This window comes from Gorilla gorilla, chromosome 23 (genome assembly GCF_029281585.2).
Source record: "Gorilla gorilla gorilla isolate KB3781 chromosome 23, NHGRI_mGorGor1-v2.1_pri, whole genome shotgun sequence".
Classification (NCBI taxonomy): domain Eukaryota; kingdom Metazoa; phylum Chordata; class Mammalia; order Primates; family Hominidae; genus Gorilla; species Gorilla gorilla.
In genome coordinates, this window is record NC_086018.1 from 22,029,272 (window position 1) to 22,047,011 (window position 17,740).

The 17,740-nt window shown below is 50.0% G+C and overlaps 1 protein-coding gene and 1 long non-coding RNA gene across 3 annotated transcripts in view; one reads left to right on the plus strand and one right to left on the minus strand.

Moving 5' to 3' along the window:
• Nucleotides 1-521, minus strand: part of LOC109024574 (uncharacterized) — a 52,629-nt gene extending 52,108 nt beyond the window's left edge. Inside the window, exon 1 of the long non-coding RNA XR_008675178.2 lies at nucleotides 147-521. This is a non-coding gene — a long non-coding RNA (uncharacterized lncRNA). The remainder of the gene's footprint in view (nucleotides 1-146) is intronic.
• The window catches only part of UPB1 (beta-ureidopropionase 1), a 34,159-nt gene continuing 16,940 nt past the window's right edge, over nucleotides 522-17,740 (plus strand). Inside the window, exons 1-4 of one of the 2 annotated variants that reach the window (XM_004063179.4) lie at nucleotides 522-964; nucleotides 5,522-5,693; nucleotides 7,541-7,628; nucleotides 16,423-16,517. In XM_004063179.4, the coding sequence (XP_004063227.1) occupies nucleotides 861-964; nucleotides 5,522-5,693; nucleotides 7,541-7,628; nucleotides 16,423-16,517 (459 nt within the window). In that variant the 5' untranslated portion in view covers nucleotides 522-860. The remainder of the gene's footprint in view (nucleotides 965-5,521; nucleotides 5,694-7,540; nucleotides 7,629-16,422; nucleotides 16,518-17,740) is intronic. The other variant, XM_019018146.3, reaches the window with a different exon arrangement.

Consider the following 17,740-nt stretch of genomic DNA (forward strand, 5'->3'; position numbering starts at 1 on the left):
AGCCGGGGGTGGGAACGCGCGACCCAGGTAGCGGCATGGACTCCGAGCCTGGCCCCTCGGGGGTTAAAACTCCCCAGACATAAAGGCTCCGGACGACAGAGGTGCAGCCGCCGCGTGCCCATGGGACACTGAAACTCTTCCCTTACCTTCCTCGGTAGTCCTGTGAGGGAGGCTGGCCCGGCCGGCTGCCCTACGGTGCGGACAGGAGGTCGCGGTCGGGAGGGGCCCTGCCCGGCGGTTGCTGCTGGAACCAGCCCCCGCAAGGGCCCGCAGCGGGCGGGCCATTTACCTCAGACCCGCGCCGCAGCCTCCCGGAGCCCGCGCCCAGGACTCCCTCACGACCTCTCCAGGGTCCCGGCCCGACACCAAGGGGCAGGTGAGGGGTGGAACCTGGAGGCACCCGCGCCAGGGCCCCTGAGGGAGGCGGGAGGGGGACAGCCTCAGTCCTGACTCGCAGCCGAGGCGCGACGACTCCGCGCAGTCCCGCCGGTGGAGGGGCGCGCCTCATCGCTTGCTAACCGAGAGGCGAAGGGCAAGGGGCGAAGGGCAAGCGCCGGATCCTTTCGCCCCCTCCCCACGTGAGGCCCTGGAGGCTGATTGGCCGTGTGCTGCGGAGGCGGCAAGAGGAACGTGTCCTGGCACGTGCCGAAGGAGCGCTAAAGGCCAGGGGCGGTCCCACTCGCGAAGCCCTGGAAGGCAGATTGGCTGCGCGAGGAAGTGGCGTGTCCTCACTTGAGCTGTCCGGGAGCGAGAGTAAGAGATAAAGGTAAGGGCGCCTGAGCGGGCCTGGGCACCTCCTCCCACTGCGGGCAAAGGGCAGGCAGTTCGTGCGCGGACACAAGCACTGGCGGACCGTGGCCATGGCGGGCGCTGAGTGGAAGTCGCTGGAGGAATGCTTGGAGAAGCACCTGCCGCTCCCCGACTTGCAGGAAGTGAAGCGCGTTCTCTATGGCAAGGAACTCAGGTCCGCAGCCAAGAGGCTAAGCTAATGGGGTCTTGGCGCCACAGAGTGTGGGTCTGGGGGAGCAGGCAGGGAGGGCCTCAGGGTCTGAAGGGCTCAGGGGAGGCGGTGAGAAGTCCTGAGTTGGCGGGCAGAGACCATAGTAGGTCTTGATGGGACGGCCCCGGGGTCCTTGGGGGTTGCAGAATCCTGGCGTGACCTTTACAAATCTCTTCTCCCCCACGTTGCCCAGAACCGGAAGGAAAAGGACGGGATTTTACTCTCCAGGGCTTTCTCTGTGGCCATCCCAACCCTCCTCCCCGGAGCCGGGCTTGTCTTCTGGATGTCTGGCTGGATCACTGTCTCCAACCAGAGCACCCAGCAGGTGTACTGATTGTCCGGCCCCAGACCATCCTTCCTGCGGTGACCCGACCTCTGGCTGACCGTTGGAAATAGAGGCTGTCTGCATTTAGTTGGCGAGGGAACCTTTCCCACTGGCAAGCCATGGGCGCTGGTTTTTCCACTCCCTGCTAGCTTGTGCATCACCAGGACTTTCTGAGGGCTGTGTACTGCTGGACACTGTGTCCACAAAGCTGAAAAAGACACTTCCTGGCCGGGCTCACACCTGTAATCTCAGCACTTTGGGAGGCCAGGGCTGGAAGATTGCTTGAACTCAGGAGTTCGAGACCGGCCTGGGCAACATAGTGAGACACCCATCTCTATAAAGCATTTAAAAAAATAGCCAGGCATGGTAGCATGCATCTGTAGTCCTAGCTACATGGCAGGCTGAGGCGGGAGGATCACTTGAGCTTGGGAGGTCGAGGCTGCAGTGAGCCAAAAATCTCTCCTCTGCACTCCAGCCTGGGAGTCAGAGTGAGGCCCTGTCTCAAACACACACACACACACGTCTTTGGATTTGGAGCTTACTTGGATAATCCCGGATGATCTTGAGATCCTGACCTTAATTACGTCTGTGAAGACCCTTTTTCCAAATAAAATCACAATGACAGGTTCCAGGTGTCAGGATGGAGACACAGCTCAACCTGCTACAGTAGCTTCAGGGTCTGCAGGTGGAAATAACTCAGGGGCTATTTGCTATGTGGAGGTGGGCCTCAGGTGGGCGAGGCTGGGCTTGTTGAGCTGCCCTGGAGATGGTCATTCCAGGTGAAGGAGGAGCAGGTACAAAAGAGGGCGCTGGAGAGAATGCTGGAAAACCCGGATATTCAAGGGGTCAGAGAAAGAGACTTTGTGGGAGATTCTGGAGGTGAGGACTCTGGGGCAGGACAGGGAAAGAAGCATCAGATGGCTCAGAAATGTCTAGCGGGTGAGGACAGCAGGAAGTCTGCTGGATTTAGCCATGATAAGGCTGTTGGCAGTTCCTGAGATGGGGCCAGGAGGTAAGGCCTGAGCTGAGGGGAAGCATGTGTGGAAGCTCCCTAGGCAGCAGGGAGAGACAGCAAGTGAGTAAACACATGGACATGTGTGGAACACTGTCCCTCTTTCTCTTTCTTCCTCACCTTCTCTCCCCCCCAGCTCCCTTCTGTTTTTCAACGGGAGAGACTCTTTAACAGCTTCAGTGATGGATGTGGAGGTCTGTAGGTACTAGTGGAGAAAGATGTCCAAGCTATGTGTATTAAGTGAAAAAGGCAAGTTGAAGAACAGAAAATACAGAATGATGCCATTGTATTTGTAATGCATACACATAGGAAAATAGGAAAGAGACATAAAACATTGTTAAGAGGGGTTGCCTCTGAGTTTTGGGACTAGGGGTGGGGTAGAAAGGGGAATGTATGTTTCATTTTATACCCTTTCCCACTATTTGATTCACCCCCGCCATGAGCACGTGTCTCTTTTGTAACAGAGCTCTAGTTTAATGATTTAAAGTGCTGGTGGTAAAGAGTCATCAGACATGGAAAGATGAAGTTCCAGAAGTGTGAGAGGTTGCTGAGGAGGCAGGAACTTGGTGTCCTCTGGCAAGGTCTGCCTGACCCTGGGTGGGAGAGGTGGGGGCCCTGAAGGGCGTGGTGGGGCTAGGATGGGAAGTGAAGGGCTTTACTCCTTGAAGTTTGAAGGGAAGCCCTGAGTGGGGAGGCCTCAGTAGCAGGATGAGGGGTAGAGGGTCTGAAAGCCAACTACAGGGACCGGGGCAGGCAGTGGCAGCATGAGGCTGTCTGTGAGGTTATGGCTCATTTGCTGGTCTTGTCCTCCTGGGCAGTGGCTGATTGATGTTTTAGTACTTTTGGGCTACTATAACAAAATACCAGACTTCCATGTACTTGTGGGCAATCACAGGGAGAAAAAGAAGGGTCTGTGTGTCTGTTTCCCCAAAGGTCTGTGGGCCTGGTAGCTGGACAGCCCTTTGGGAACGTCCTAGTGAACACTGTCCTCAGCTTGTGGTCTCACACCAGGAAGAAGTCAGGTGGCAGAGCTCTTGTCTGAATGTGCAACCCTGGCTGTAACCAACATCTGGCTGCAGTCTCTTTCCCCATCTTAAACCACATGAATTTATTCCTCACAGTTCTGGATGCTATGAAGTCCAAGATCAAGGTGCCACAGCAGATCTGGTGTCTGTTGAGGGCCCACTTTCTGGTTTTTGATGGTGTCTTCTCACTGTGTTCTTACATGGTGCAGGAAGCAAGCATGCCCTCTTGGGGGTCTTTTAAAAGGACCCTACCCTCATGACCTAATCACCTCTGAAAGAGCCCTATCACATTGGAGATTAGGATTTCAACATATGAATTTGGGGCAGACATAAGCATTCAGTCTGTCTCAGTGGTTCACTACATCTCCTGTACCAGGCCTTTCGGTGGGCACAGCACATGGTCATTGACTGCGTCTGCACAGGGTATGGCTTGAGGATTGGTTAGGTTCTCCAAGATGAAGCTGTGTAGGATGTGGTAATGCACCGCCTTTGATAATGGGAGGGCAGAGAGGCCTTACAGGTACTGCCCAGATAGTAGACAGGAGTGGCTGGGAGGAGGTAGAGCCCCAAAGGTGGCTGTCCTGGAGGGTGGAGCGGCCTCTCCTGTATTACCTTGGCTTAGAATGAGCTCGCAGGGAGCTGGGGATAAGGAGGTGGGCAGCCTCAGGGCTGGCTAGGCGGAGGCATCACTTGGGGGAAGAAGGGTAGGTAATGGAGGTTGTGCATGGTGGGAAGATGAGAGAGACTTCAGCCAGGTGGTGGTTACAGCCATGTTTCCACACCCAAGACGAGCTCTTCACCTGACATTTTCCTGGTGTGAGACCACAGGCTGAGAGGCCAGGCAGGGTTCACCAGGACACTCTGAAAGAGCTGTCTGGCTCCCAGGCCCACAGGCCTTCGAGGGAATAGACACATAAGCCTTGCTCCTTTTTCTCCTGGTGTCTGCCCACACGCATATCCTGGAAAGCTGCGTGATTTATGTCCACCAGAGGGGATTTGCTCTGAGGCTGTGGCCTGCAGGAGCGCCCTTCCGCTGGAGGGTGGGAGGACTGTCTAAGGCAGTCACAGCAAGGAGAGGCACGGTGTGGGCACTGCTGCTATTTCTAACCTGCTGGAGTGAAGGGAACCTTGACTACTTGAAAAGCAGGCTGATTGTCAGGGGCGGAACCGAACTCAGAGCTGTCAAGGCCGTCACATGGAAAGTGCCTGGCAGGGGGCGGCGACAGGGGGCTTGGGCTGACAGGGCTGTGATTTTGAAAGAAACGTCTCCAAGAAAGTGATTTAAAGTAGGAGAGAAATATTATTATTAGATAATGGCTGTCAGGTTATTTTTTGATGTGTTTTCTGAGTATTTCATAATCATCTTGCCCTTAGATGGTAAGCCCTTCCTGGCTAGGGGCCGTGTCCCATCCCATGCCTCTGTGGCTTTCACCTTCGGGTGTGCAACAGGTATCAGGAGGTATTTGCTGTTTGGCTAATGGTCACTTCAGTGGAAGGTTTTATAACTAATTCTCTAGCCTTGGTTAATAAACTACAAATGTGGATGAGCACTTAGGGCTTCCATCTGAACACCTGGGCCCCTCCAAGCCCACCCAACACCAGATGTAGAACTGGCCTCCCCCAGCAGGAGCAGCAGGACAGAGTGGCCAGGGTCTTTATTCACCATAAGGCCATCCATATGATCCCAGGTCATGGCCTCTCCATCCAACCTGTCTCCTGAGCCCCATTTTCCAAGCCCCTCGGCTCCCACAGCCTGCCTCACACCCTAGGCTCAGCATAGCCCTGATTCTGGTTCAGAAACACTTTTGAGAATCTGTTCCCTCCTTTCTGTGCTGACTGCCAGGACTTTAATTCCTACAGTGATTTCAGCAACTCTAAAACACCAACCTCTTAACTGGCCTCCCCATTGCCAGGCCTAACCATGCTGACTCTGCTGAGGTCTCCCTGCCAACTGCAGGTAAAGTCCAGGTTCAGTGTAGTGTTCTGTCATGGCTGGACCCCACTGCTCGCCAGGTCCCTTGGGCCCTGGCACTGAGCGCCTTCTAGCCAGGACATCCTCACCTCTTTGGCTGATAAATAACTACAAGAAATGGGAGAGGGATTTTAAGTGGAGCAGACTGCATCAAAATCCCCTTCCCTCTTTTTTCCTGCCCATCTAGGAAGCTTGATCTGCCCAGGGAAGCTTTCGAAGCTGCCTCCAGAGAAGACTTTGAACTGCAGGGATATGCCTTTGAAGCAGCGGAGGAGCAGCTGAGACGACCCCGCATTGTGCACGTGGGGCTGGTTCAGAACAGAATCCCCCTCCCCGCAAATGCCCCTGTGGCAGAACAGGTGCAGACTCTTTTGACTATAATAAATACACAAACAGGGTTGTGGCCTGCCCTTGGAGCACACCTGCAGGCGCTGGCTGGCCGAATACTCCAGGTCTGCAGGCTTGGGCGCCTCAAGCAGTAGCAGAGACGCTTCTGCCCTGGCCTCCCCACGTCCCTCCAGCCTGCATCTCTGGCTCTTCTGTCTTCCTGTTCTTATTCTATCTCTCCCTCCTCCTCACTGATCTTTCCACTTCTCTCCAGCTATTGATCTGAAGCTCCATTTACCAACCGGTAGGGTGCCCTTTTGGCCTGCTCGTGCTCTCCACGGGACGCTGCCTCTCAGCTGCCTGCCAGGAGGCGGCCAGCCAGCACACGCTGGTTGGGACCGTCTGTCCGTGTGTTCTTCTGCCTTAATCCTCAGGGCGGGGACTCGCTATACCCAGAAGTCTGTCAGCTGTGGTGCCTACAGGATTACGGGAATAGATAGGCATTCGCTTATGACCTCAGAGTTAGTAAATAAAGGTGACAGCATCTTGTATCTCCCTAAAGAAACATGTTGTCACAGGCGCAGGTGGTTTGCTTTATACACTTCTCCACAGCATTCCTCCAGCTGCTCAAACTTTCAGGGATTTTCCTGCACAGGTTTCCTCAGGATACGGTGTGTTTGAGGATTCTTAGGGATTCTGGAGAAACCTAAGGCCTCTTGGATTCCAGGTTTGGTTCTGCATCATCATTCACGTTGGTCCTTCCTTTGCTTTTGTTGGATTCACAGATGTCTGGTTCTCAGTTCTCTCACTTTTTGTATCAGGATTCGTTTTTTGTGGATATGTCCCCTCTATCATCCCAGACTGTCAAGTCATAGGACCAGCTATGTTTTTTTCACGCACACGGGGCCTAGAAGTATGCTTTGCGTTTTGCTAACACCAAGCAAATGTGTGTTTGCGGGACTGATGCTGTCAGCAAATATCCACAAAGCCATGGGGTGCACAGCCTCTCAAAGGAGGAGACTATAGGCCTTGTGGAGAGTTTGTGCGCTCTGGGTTTTCAGCCTGGTTCCTTTGGTCTGTCTTTGAACGAACACTTTTGAATGTCTCCTGGGAGCCAGGCATTGTGCCAAGGACAAGCAGACAATGAGGATGCTTTCTTCCTATCCCCAAGGAGCCTGTGGAGTCCTGGGAGTGACAGACAGCAGAGGAAGAGTGGCACACAAAGCAGTGGCACACAATGGCTCCCGAAGGCCAGGGGATGCTGAGTTACCTTGACACTTGGCCCATAGCTGTGAGAGCCTGCAGAGGCCCACAGAGGGGTGACATGTGACATAGATAATACCTCCAGGAAGATTAGGTGGGAGGAGGGAAGTACATTCCTGGCCCAGGGCACAGCACACACCAAAGCACGGGGATTTAAAAGAGCCAGAGAGGCGAGGCATTCCATGATAAGATGCACACAGGATAAGTAGGATAAGTGTGGAACCAGGCTTGCCTCTGAAGGCAGGAGAGTGGGGAGCGGAGTCCCGGGCCAAGGGGGTGGCTGACCCGGGAGATGGGTGTGAACGTGGGCCCTGGACCAGAAGCAGCACCATCCTCATCCCTGCCTCTCAGCAACCCCACAGGTCAGGTGGCAGCCTCCCCATTACCAGGTGAGGAAACTGAGGCAGTGTCCAAGTGTCTGACCCCAGAGCCTCTGCACCTCCAGCTTTTCATGCAGATTTTGGACATCAGGAGATAACCAAATATAGAACCTCCCCACCCTACTCCTCATACCTGCCCAGGTGGGCATTGATTTTTCCATATGCATTAGGATGAGATCCTAAAAATTGCCTTACCAATAGAACTAAATGGATTCTAATCCTTTTTAAATTCTCAGGTCTCTGCCCTTCATAGACGCATAAAGGCTATCGTAGAGGTGGCTGCAATGTGTGGAGTCAACATCATCTGTTTCCAGGAAGCATGGAGTGAGTCTTTTTTATGGTGCTTTCTCTGCTGCCTTCAAACAATTGTGTATTCTCTCCACGTTGCCAAGAGTGTCTGCTGCCTGACTTTTAAAGAATCTCCTTTGTTTCCTCATCCATGGAAAGTTCTCTGTCCACATCACCAGGAACCCCAGCCTCCCTGCTGTTACGCACCGAGCTGTTGTCTGATTCCTTCAGTTTTCCCACATCGTTCTGAATCCATTCGCTCCTCTCCATCTCTCTACCACCACCTGGTCCAAGCCCCTGGCAGCTCACCCCTGGCTTTTGTAATTCCCTCCAGCTGGTCTCCTGTGCCCTCCTGACCAGGACTTCTTTACCTTCAGATCTCAGCCCAGAGCCAGCCCCCCCATCTAAACATTCCTGGTAGTATGTACCTTTGTGGTTTTTATTTTTATCAGAGTTTTACATGCTCATGGTTTAGAGTCAGATGGGTGTACAAGGTCTGTTACCAAAAAATAGCTGTTATCCCCAGCATCAACACTGAGCTAGTTCCTTTGGAATTTGCCTTTGTTAGTGTTGCTACTTCCTAATTTTTTAGTTTTGTATCATCTATTGACTTCCCCCTATGGAAGATGTCAGTGTTAGCCCTTTCTTGCCTCCTCCTGGCCCTTCGACATACATGTGTCCTTGTTCTTTTATCCACCCAGCCCATTTTGTCAACTTTGATTCCTTTTCTTTTTTTTTTTTTAAGACAAGGACTTACTCTGTCACCCAGGCTTGGAGTACAATCACAGCTCACTGCAGCCTTGATCCCAGGCCCAAGCAATCCTCCCACCTCAGCTTCCCAAGTAGCTGGGACCACAGGTGCACACCATCACGCCCAGCTAATTGAAAAAAAAAAGTTTGTAGAGATGGAGATCTCACTATATTGCTAGGCTGAACTTTGATTTCTTTTCCTGAATTATTTTCTGTTTTCCCTAGAGTTTGCTTTGTTTTCTACTTGCCACGCATTCAACCCCAAACTTTCTATCAATTCCTAAATCTCCCTTAATGTGTTTTAGACGCATCAAACAGTCTATCAGTTTCATCTCCTCCAAGGAATCTGCCCCAGAGCCTTGTGACTGCTGTGGTCTGAATCAGGTGCCCCCTCTGCTGGCCACACAGTTATTGTCCTGGGATCCCCCCTCATCATCACCCTGGGGAATCCCTTTGCCTTGCTCTTGTGTTTCTCTGTTCCCACAGCTTCCTCTTTCTTGGTTTATACCCTTATTTTAGTGGAGTGGTGTAGTGGATCCTTATAGATTTATGTTGCCTCGGCATCCATGTTGAATACAAGTTTAACTCTCTCATACCAGCGGCAGGGCTCGGTCACGCTGGACACAGTTTCCAGATCTACACCACACCGAGATGGCTCAAGCCAAGTGGCCAGAGGTAAGAATTTAAGAGGCCTCTCTCCCGCCAGCAGACTGGGCTGCCCACTTTCCTGCTGCTTCCTTTAAATGGACCATCCAGGCATTTGGCCATTAACTTAAGGTGACCACATCTTAGTCATTATGTGTACTGCTAGTTGCCCCATACTCTCTCTGACTCTTCATTTCTCCCTCATCTGACCTGGGGACAGAGGACTGCCCTCCTGACTCATGGCACTCTCCTTGCCCAGGATCTGTAAGTAAAAAAATCTTTAAACTTGTTTCCTATTGCGATTGTGTGTTGAATTTGCACCTTCCATGAGAAGAACCAGGGGCTGCCCCAGGCTGGGTTTTCCCTGGGATACCGGTGGAAACACAAAGTTGGGCTCCTAGGGCCAGAGTGGTAGTCAGGCAGGGACAGGTCAGGCAAGAGCTGCCACACAGCATGTGCCAATATAAACAAGTTTCACGTATGAGGGACCCCCTGGTCACGGGTTGGACAGACAGGCATTAGGCTGTCCACCATGTACAAGATGTATCCTGTGAAAGGCACACTGTAGAGACCACATCCAGCTCCCTTCATTTCCTGTTAGTGCTGGGTTGCCAACCGCTCTGGTACTGGAGCCCCCATTTAGCTAGGGACTCTCAGAACAAGTAGTTCCCTGAGGAAGAACACATCAGAGGTAAACTTTTTGAGGCCTTGCCCATCTGAAAATATGTTCCTTCTACAATTTTCTTGATAGTTTGGTTGGGCATCAAATTTTAGGTTAGAAATCATTTTCCTTCAGAAGTTTGAACACATTGTTCCATTGTCTTCTAGTTTTTTGGGCATTGTTGAGTAGTCCACAGCCATTTTAATTTGTGACCCATTGTCTATGACTTGTTTTTCTCTGGAAGACTGTAGGAGTTTCTCTTTTTCACCAGTACTCTACAATTTCATAATGATATTCCATTGTGCGTATCTATTTTAATCCACTCTAGGCACTCAGTGGGTTCTTTTAGTCTAGAAACTTGGGTTCTGAAGCTCTAGGAAATGTTCTTGTATTATTTCATTCATTATTTTCTTTTTTTTTTTTTTTTTTTTTTTGAGACGGAGTCTCGCTCTGTCGCCCAGGCTGGAGTGCAGTGGCGCGATCTCGGTTCACTGCAAGCTCCGCCTCCCGGATTCACACCATTCTCCTGCCTCAGCCTCCCACGTAGCTGGGACTACAGGCGCCTGCCACCACGCCCGGCTAATTTTTTGTATTTTTTAGTAGAGACGGGGTTTCACTGTGTTAGCCAGGATGGTCTCGATCTCCTGACCTCGTGATCCGCCTGCCTCGGCCTCCCAAAGTGCTGGGATTACAGGCGTGAGCCACCGCGCCCGGCCTCATTCATTATTTTCTCCTCTTTTTTTCTCTTTCTAGACAGTCCTACTATTAGGATGTTGGAACCCTGGACTAGTTCCCTAATTTTGTTATGTATTTCCTCCTTTTTTTTTTTTTTTTTTTTTTTTTTTGATACATGGTCTTACTCTGTCACTGAGGCTGTAGTGCAGTGGCACAATCACAGCTCACTGCAGCCTTGACCTCCCAGGATCAAGCAATCCTCCCGCCCCAGCCTCCTGAGTAGCTGGGACCATAGATGCATACCACCACACCTGGCTAATTTTCTTGAATTTTTTTTTTTTTTTTTTTTTTTTTTTTTGTAAAGATGAGATCTGTGTTGCCCAGGCAGGTCTCAAATTCCTGGGCCCAAGCAATTCTCCCACCTTGGACTCCCAAAATGCTGCAACTATAGGCGTGAGCCACAGGGCCCAGTCACCACTTTGTCTTTTTGCTCAATTTTCTGGTGGATTTGATCTGATTTGTCAGTCAGCCCTCCTATTCAACCTTTCATTTCTGCTGTCAAATTTTGAATTTACTAGTGTTCTTTTGGTCTGAAAGTCCCTGTTGTATTACATCCTGTTCTTGCATCATGGTTGCGATATCTTCTCTTATCTCTAAGGATACTAATATTAAGTAAATTTTGTTTTCTCTCTTATTCCAAGAGTCCTTATTCCAAGTTGGACTCTTTGTTTGATTGCTCATATTTTAAGAATTGGGGATTAAAAATCTGTGAGCTCTGAGTTTGTAGTAGGGGCTCACCCACTGAGCTCCATTATAGGGTGATCTGATTTAGTGGTAATTCCCAGGTAATCCCAGTGTTAGTATCTCTGGGTCATTCTTTTCAGGCTGGTCAGAGTCCCCAGAGATTTTTCTGCCCTTGTGCCAAGAAGGGATGGAGAACAAAGGTTCAGCATGCTGATGTTTACTCAATCCCTCTGTTTTGACACTTCACTTGCTTTCATCTGCCCTGCTCCAAAGCCAGAGAGCCTCTGCTGAACCATCTCTGGAGGATGAGCCTCTGGCCTTCTTCCGGGGTAGATGGGGCAGGTCCCAGCCTCTTGGTGTGGAGAAAGGACCTGGACTTCTAACTGCTTCTTTTTTTATTTTTATTTTTATTTTTTTGAGATGGAGTCTTGGTCTGTCACCCAGGCTGGAGGGCAGTGGCGCGATCTCAGCTCACTGCAACCTCTGCCTCCTGGATTCAAGCGATTTTTCTGCCTCAGCCTCCTGAGTAGCTGGGACTACAGGCCCGTGCCACCATGCCTGGCTGATTTCTGTATTTTTAGTAGAGATGGGGTTTTGCCATGTTGGCCAGGCTGGTCTCGAACTCCTGACCTCAGGTGATCCACCCACCTCAGCCTCCCAAAGTTCTGGGATTACAGGCGTGAGCCACCGTGCCTGGCCCTAACTGCATTTTTTTTTTTTTTTTCAGACGGAATCTTGTTCTGTCACCCAGGCTGGCATGCAGTGGCGCATTCTCAGCTCACTGCAACCTCCGCCTCCTGGGTTCAAAAAATTCTCCTGCCTCAGCCTCCTGAGTAGCTGGAATTACGGGCCTGTACCACCACACCCAGCTAATTTTTGTATTTTTAGTAGAGACCAGGCTTCACCATGTTGGCCAGGCTGGTCTCGAATTCCTGACCTCAGGTGATCCGCCCACCTCGGCCTCCCAAAGTGCTGGGATTACAGGCATGAGCCACCGCGCCCAGCCCCTAACTGCTTCTTAAATAGACCTTTGACCAGTCCTTGTTTATCATACTTCCCTGCTTCCCCACCTTCAGAGGTACCTGGTGCCCCTGGGTCCTGAGCTTTGAATAAGCAGGAGATCTGTGTTTCCTGTGTTTCCGTGCCTCAGTGCTCCATCCTTGTGGGTATATGCCTTTGCATGAACATTGCTTTCCTGTCATGTTAATGGGGTTTCAGGAAAGAACACGTGTCTGTGTCCCAGAAGTTCATGTCGTTTTCCTATTTTTGTTACCTTTGTACTCTCACTCTTCATTAGACTATGAGCTCCATGAGGATTGTATCTGTGTTTGTTTTTCCCAACTCTCCACCCACCCCTGTTTCATCTTTAGTGGCAAGAATAATCCCTAGTGCATGACAGGCACTACAAATTAGTATTGGCTGGATAGTTGAACTAACATCTCCCCTTTCTTGGATCTGGAACTCCCCCTCATTTATCAAAGTCTAGCACAGGTACCCCTCCTTTGTGGGGCCCTGGGGACTCCCCCAGGACTCCCCCTGACCACTCTGTATTGCCAGGTTGTGTGGCCGCACCAGGTTCTAATTTATCTCCTTCCCTCTAGGCTGGCAGTTCCTGAGGGCCAGGTGTTAGGTCAGTGCATGTGGAACCTCGTCCCCTCTAGTTGAAGAACTGTAGTTGGGACTTTGCAGCCAGCCTCACCCAACCCCACTTCCACATCCTTCTTTTGAAAGTGTGTTTACATTAGAGTGGTTGTGTAAACAGGAAAAGAAGCCGCTTATTCTCTGGGGGCACTTGACTCACTCCTAATGCTCTGAAAGCTGAGAATTAATGGTCATTAAGGAGCCTTTGTGTTTTCAACAGCTTTTCTGTGGCTTCCTTAAAATAATTCATCTCTCTTCACAGAAGGCGAGCCTGGGGAGCCTTGAGCCTGGGTGGTACCAAGGCCCCCAGGACTGTTGCTGGCAGTGCCTGCCGCCTGCTTGGCAAGATGGTGGTGGTGCCATTGGCGGGATATTTACTGTGGTACTCTCTTAGGACCAGGCTTCCTGGGACCGGAAGGAATTGAGAGGCTGAGGCTTCTCTTCCTTCTCTGTGAAATAAAGGGGGTGACACCTGCTTAGGGATGTTGGAGACGATCTGCCTATTACGAAGATAGGAGTTATAAAGAAATAATTTTTAGGCAACTGGAAAGGAGTAAAAGGAATAAAGGAGTAAAGGTTCTCAGTGGAAATTTTCCTGTAATAAGAAGCAACTCCTGAACCATTTCTTTTCTAACCGAAAAGGCGGCTTAAAGAGCCAGGCCAGCAAGCTTTGATATGCAAATGTCGGCAATTAGAAACGAGGTCCACCCAACATGGCGATTCCTGCCCTCTTCTCCTTGTCACCACCTGTGCCAAGTGTCATGACCGCCTCCAGATAACTCATACATGTTCAAGACATCATGGCAGCTCACGTTTGCATATTAAAGGGCTAAGGTGGGAGGGCTAGATTTTTTGCGGGCTACTTGAATGTCACACCTGGTCAAACCAATCCCCTGGGCCCTATGCAAATCAGACCCCACCTCCTCCAGCCCCCCAATATAACCAACCACTTTTCCGCTGCACACTGGATTTCTCTTGGTTCAGACTCCCCTGGCCCCCTCCGCCGTATGGGGGAGCTGTTTTCTTCTTTCTACCGGGCACCATGCTTCACATATGCCTGGCATTTAGGAGATACTGTCTACAATTGTTACTTCTAAAGGGGTCTTAAGGCCCTCGCAGAGGCCAGTTAAACACTGCCCCATCACATCACACAGCTTCCTGCACACCCCCCTCAAGTTAGTTCAAAGTAGCTGGAACAATAGCAGACAACTGGAAACTTCTGTTAGGCTAATCCCTCTAAAAGAAATGGACTTGGGGCCAGATGTGGTGGCTCACGCCTGTAATCCCAGCACTTTCTGAGCCTGAGGTGGGCGAATCACCTGAGGTCAGGAGTTCGAAACCAGCCTGGCCAACATGGTGAAACCCCGTCTCTACTAAATATACAAAAATTAGCTGGATGTGGTGGCGGGCACCTGTAATCCCAGCTACTTGGGAGGCTGAGGCAGGAGAATCGCTTGAACCCAGGAGGTGGAGGTTGCAATGAGCCAAGATCGCGCCACTGCACTCCAGCCTGGGCAACGAGAGCGAGACTCCGTCTCAAAAAAGAAAAAAAAAAAAAAAGAAAGAAATGGACTTGGGCTGGGTGTGGTAGCTCATGCCTGTAATCCCAGCACTTTGGGAGGCCGAGGCAGCTGGATCACCTGAGGTCAGGAGTTCGAGACCAGCCTGGCCAACATGATGAAAACCCATCTCTACTAAAAATACAAAAAAAATTAGATGGGCATGGTGGTGGGCACCTGTAATTTCAGCTACTTGGGAGGCTGAGGCAGAAGAATCGCTTGAACCCAGGAGGTGGAGGTTTCAGTGAGCCAAGATCGTGCCATTGCACTCCAGCCTGGGCAACAAGAACAAGACTCCATCTCAAAAGAAAAAAAGAAAGAAATGCACTTGGGTTATTGTGAGGTGGGAGATCTACAAAGTATACTGAATTAGTCCAGACAAGGAATTGAGTTCTCCACATTGAGAAAGAAAAAGACAAATAGCCCAGTAGGAAATAGGCAAAGGGTATGAACAAAAAAATGTAGGGGAGGAATCCAGACTGGCCAGTGAATGTGTGGTGAGGAGTTCAGCCTCACCGGGGATATGGGAAACATTTACTCACAGTGAGGCACCGTTCACACCAGCAGACTGGCAGGTACTAAAGGTAACTCCATGCACTGCAGATATTCACGTGTGGCTGGGCTGTAGAGCAGCATTAGGCACATAGCCAAAGGTCCCAAGGGCCCACCCCAGCGGAGTCCCCTCCATCCCCTGCATAGGAGACTGCTCTGAACTTGGTGTGCATGGAGATGACCAGCATCTTTGAACTGTTAATCTGTGTGTATGTACCTACTGTTTGGAAAAAAAAAAAAAAAAAGCAAAAACCAATGAGTCGAATGAAATTTCCTACTGAATTAGCTCCCAGGTGGGGCCTGGCCAGAGATCATGAGAATAAGAGCATTAATCCTTGCAGATGTTCATCCTGTCCAGTGGTTCCCAAACTTTTTGTGGGATCATTAATGAGTAGCTTTTCTTATTTCTGAAGAAGCCTCCTTGTCACTACGAGGAGGGGGCGTCCCAGTGCCATCCCCAGCAGCCTTCTGATACTTTCCCCAAGGAGTCAATGGAGCTCCTGCCACCCTGCAGATTGGCCAACAGCATGAGATCTGCTGGTTGGGAACTTTGGCAATTTAAAACTTTTTGTGTGTGTGGCATATAGATATACATAACAATAATTACCATTTTAACGTGTACAGTCTGTGGCATTAAATACATTCATGTTGTGCAACCATCATCACCATGATCTCCAGAACTTTTCTCATCATTCACAATTGGACACCTCTACCCATTAAACAGTAACTTCCCATTATCCCCTCTTCTGGCCTCTGACAGCTATTCTACTTTCTGTCATTAAGAATTTGACTACTCTAGGCTGGGCGTGGTGACTCACACCTGTAATCCCAGCACTTTGGGAGGCTGAGGTGGGCGGATCACCTGAGGTCGGGAGTTCAAGACCAGCCTGACCAACATGGAGAAACCCCGTCTCTACTAAAAATACAAAATTAGCCAGGCGTGGTGGTGCATACCTGTAATTCCATCTACTCGGGAAGGCTGAGGCAGGAGAATTGCTTGAACCTGGGAGGGGGAGGTTGAGGTGAGCCAAGATAGTGCCATTGTACTCTGGCCTGGGCAACAAGAGCAAAACTCCATCTCAAAAAAAAAAAAAAAAAAAAAAATTTTGACTACTCTAAATACCTCCTATGAGTAGACGCCTACAGTATTTGTTTTGTGTCTTAGCATATTCTTACAGGTTCATCCATGTAAGCATGCATCAGAATTTCTTCCCTTTTTAAAAGAGGATTGACTAATATTCCATTGTGTATATATATATACCACATTTTACCTATCAGTTCATCTGTTGGTAAGACACTTGGGTTGTTTCCATCTTTTGGCTATTATGAATAATGTTCCTGTAAACATGAGCGTGCAAATATCTGTTCATGTCCCTGCTGCAATTGTTTTTAAGACTTTGGGAAAGACATTTGGCCCAGCCCCTTGTTTTGCCATGAAGCCCAGAGGTAAGGGCTGCCCACAGCCGGGAACAGGACCCAGAAGCCAGGCCATGGCACTCCTGAGACTATATTCTCTTGCAGTGACTTCCCGCTGCTGGGCTGAGGAGCCCCCCTCAGAGGCTGTGCATATTGGATATAATTCTGCCCTTTCTCCTATTTATAGCTATGCCCTTTGCCTTCTGTACGAGAGAGAAGCTTCCTTGGACAGAATTTGCTGAGTCAGCAGAGGATGGGCCCACCACCAGATTCTGTCAGAAGGTAGGACATTAACGGTGCCTCTGGCAGCAGCTGCCAAATATGTGCAAGTCACAGAGCATGACCACAGCTGCCAGGTTTGGCCTTTCACCATGGAAAATGCACCCATTTGGTGCTTGTTTTGCCAGATAAGATTAGATAAGACTATTTGCCACTTTTTTTTTTTTAGCGTACTCTTAAAATTGGAGAGTGTAAGGCTCCAGAAGGGCCATTAGCTTTTTCAGGCAAGGGAGCTGCAGCCCAGGGAGGGTGGTCGGAGGTGACTTTTGTAGCAAGTCCCACAGCTGGCAAGTGGCAGAGCTGGCATTCAGGGACCAGAGAAGCCAGTTTCTCATCCAGAGCTCTGCATGCTCCACTGCAGTTTGCTTGAGTCACAGAAGCTTCGATGCATGGCCTGTGTCTCATCAGCACAGAAATTGGTTTTGATTTTTCTTCATTAAAACCTTATAATACATATTGTATGATCCCATTTATATAAACTGTCCAGAATAGGCAAATCCATAGAGACAGAAAGTAGATAAGTGGTGGCTAAGGGCTGGGGGTGAGGGAGGAAGGGAGTGACTGCTAATGGATACAAAGTTTCCGTTTAGGGTGATGAAAATGTTCTAAAATTAGATAGTGGTGAAGGTTGCACAACTCTGTGAATATCCTGAATACTACTGAATTGCACACTTCAAAAGAGTGACTCCTTGTTCTGCTGTTTCCCACCTCTCGCTACTGTACTTGACCAATCTTAAAGTGAATCTTATGCTGTGTGAATTTTATATATATATATATTTTTTTTGGGGGGGATGGAGTCTCACTCTGTTGCCCAGGCTGGAGTGCAGTGGCACGATCTCGGTTCACTGCAAGCTCTGCCTCCTGGGTTCACGCCATTCTCCTGCCTCAGCCTCCGGAGTAGCTGGGACTACAGGCGCCCGCCACCATGCCTGGCTAATTTTTTTTGTATTTTTAGTAGAGACGGGGTTTCACCATGTTAGCTAGGATGGTCTTGATCTCCTGACCTCGTGATCCGCCACCTCGGCCTCCCAAAGTGCTGGGATTATAGGCGTGAGCCACCGCACCTGGCCTGAATTATATCTTAATAAAACTGTTATCAGAAAACCCATGAGGTGACGAATGGTCATTTATCCTTATTTTCACCTCTAACACAATAACTCTTTTCATTTCTTTGTATTTTCTTTCAGGTTTTATACATATACTTAGGGGCTTTTGGGGCAGAGCTA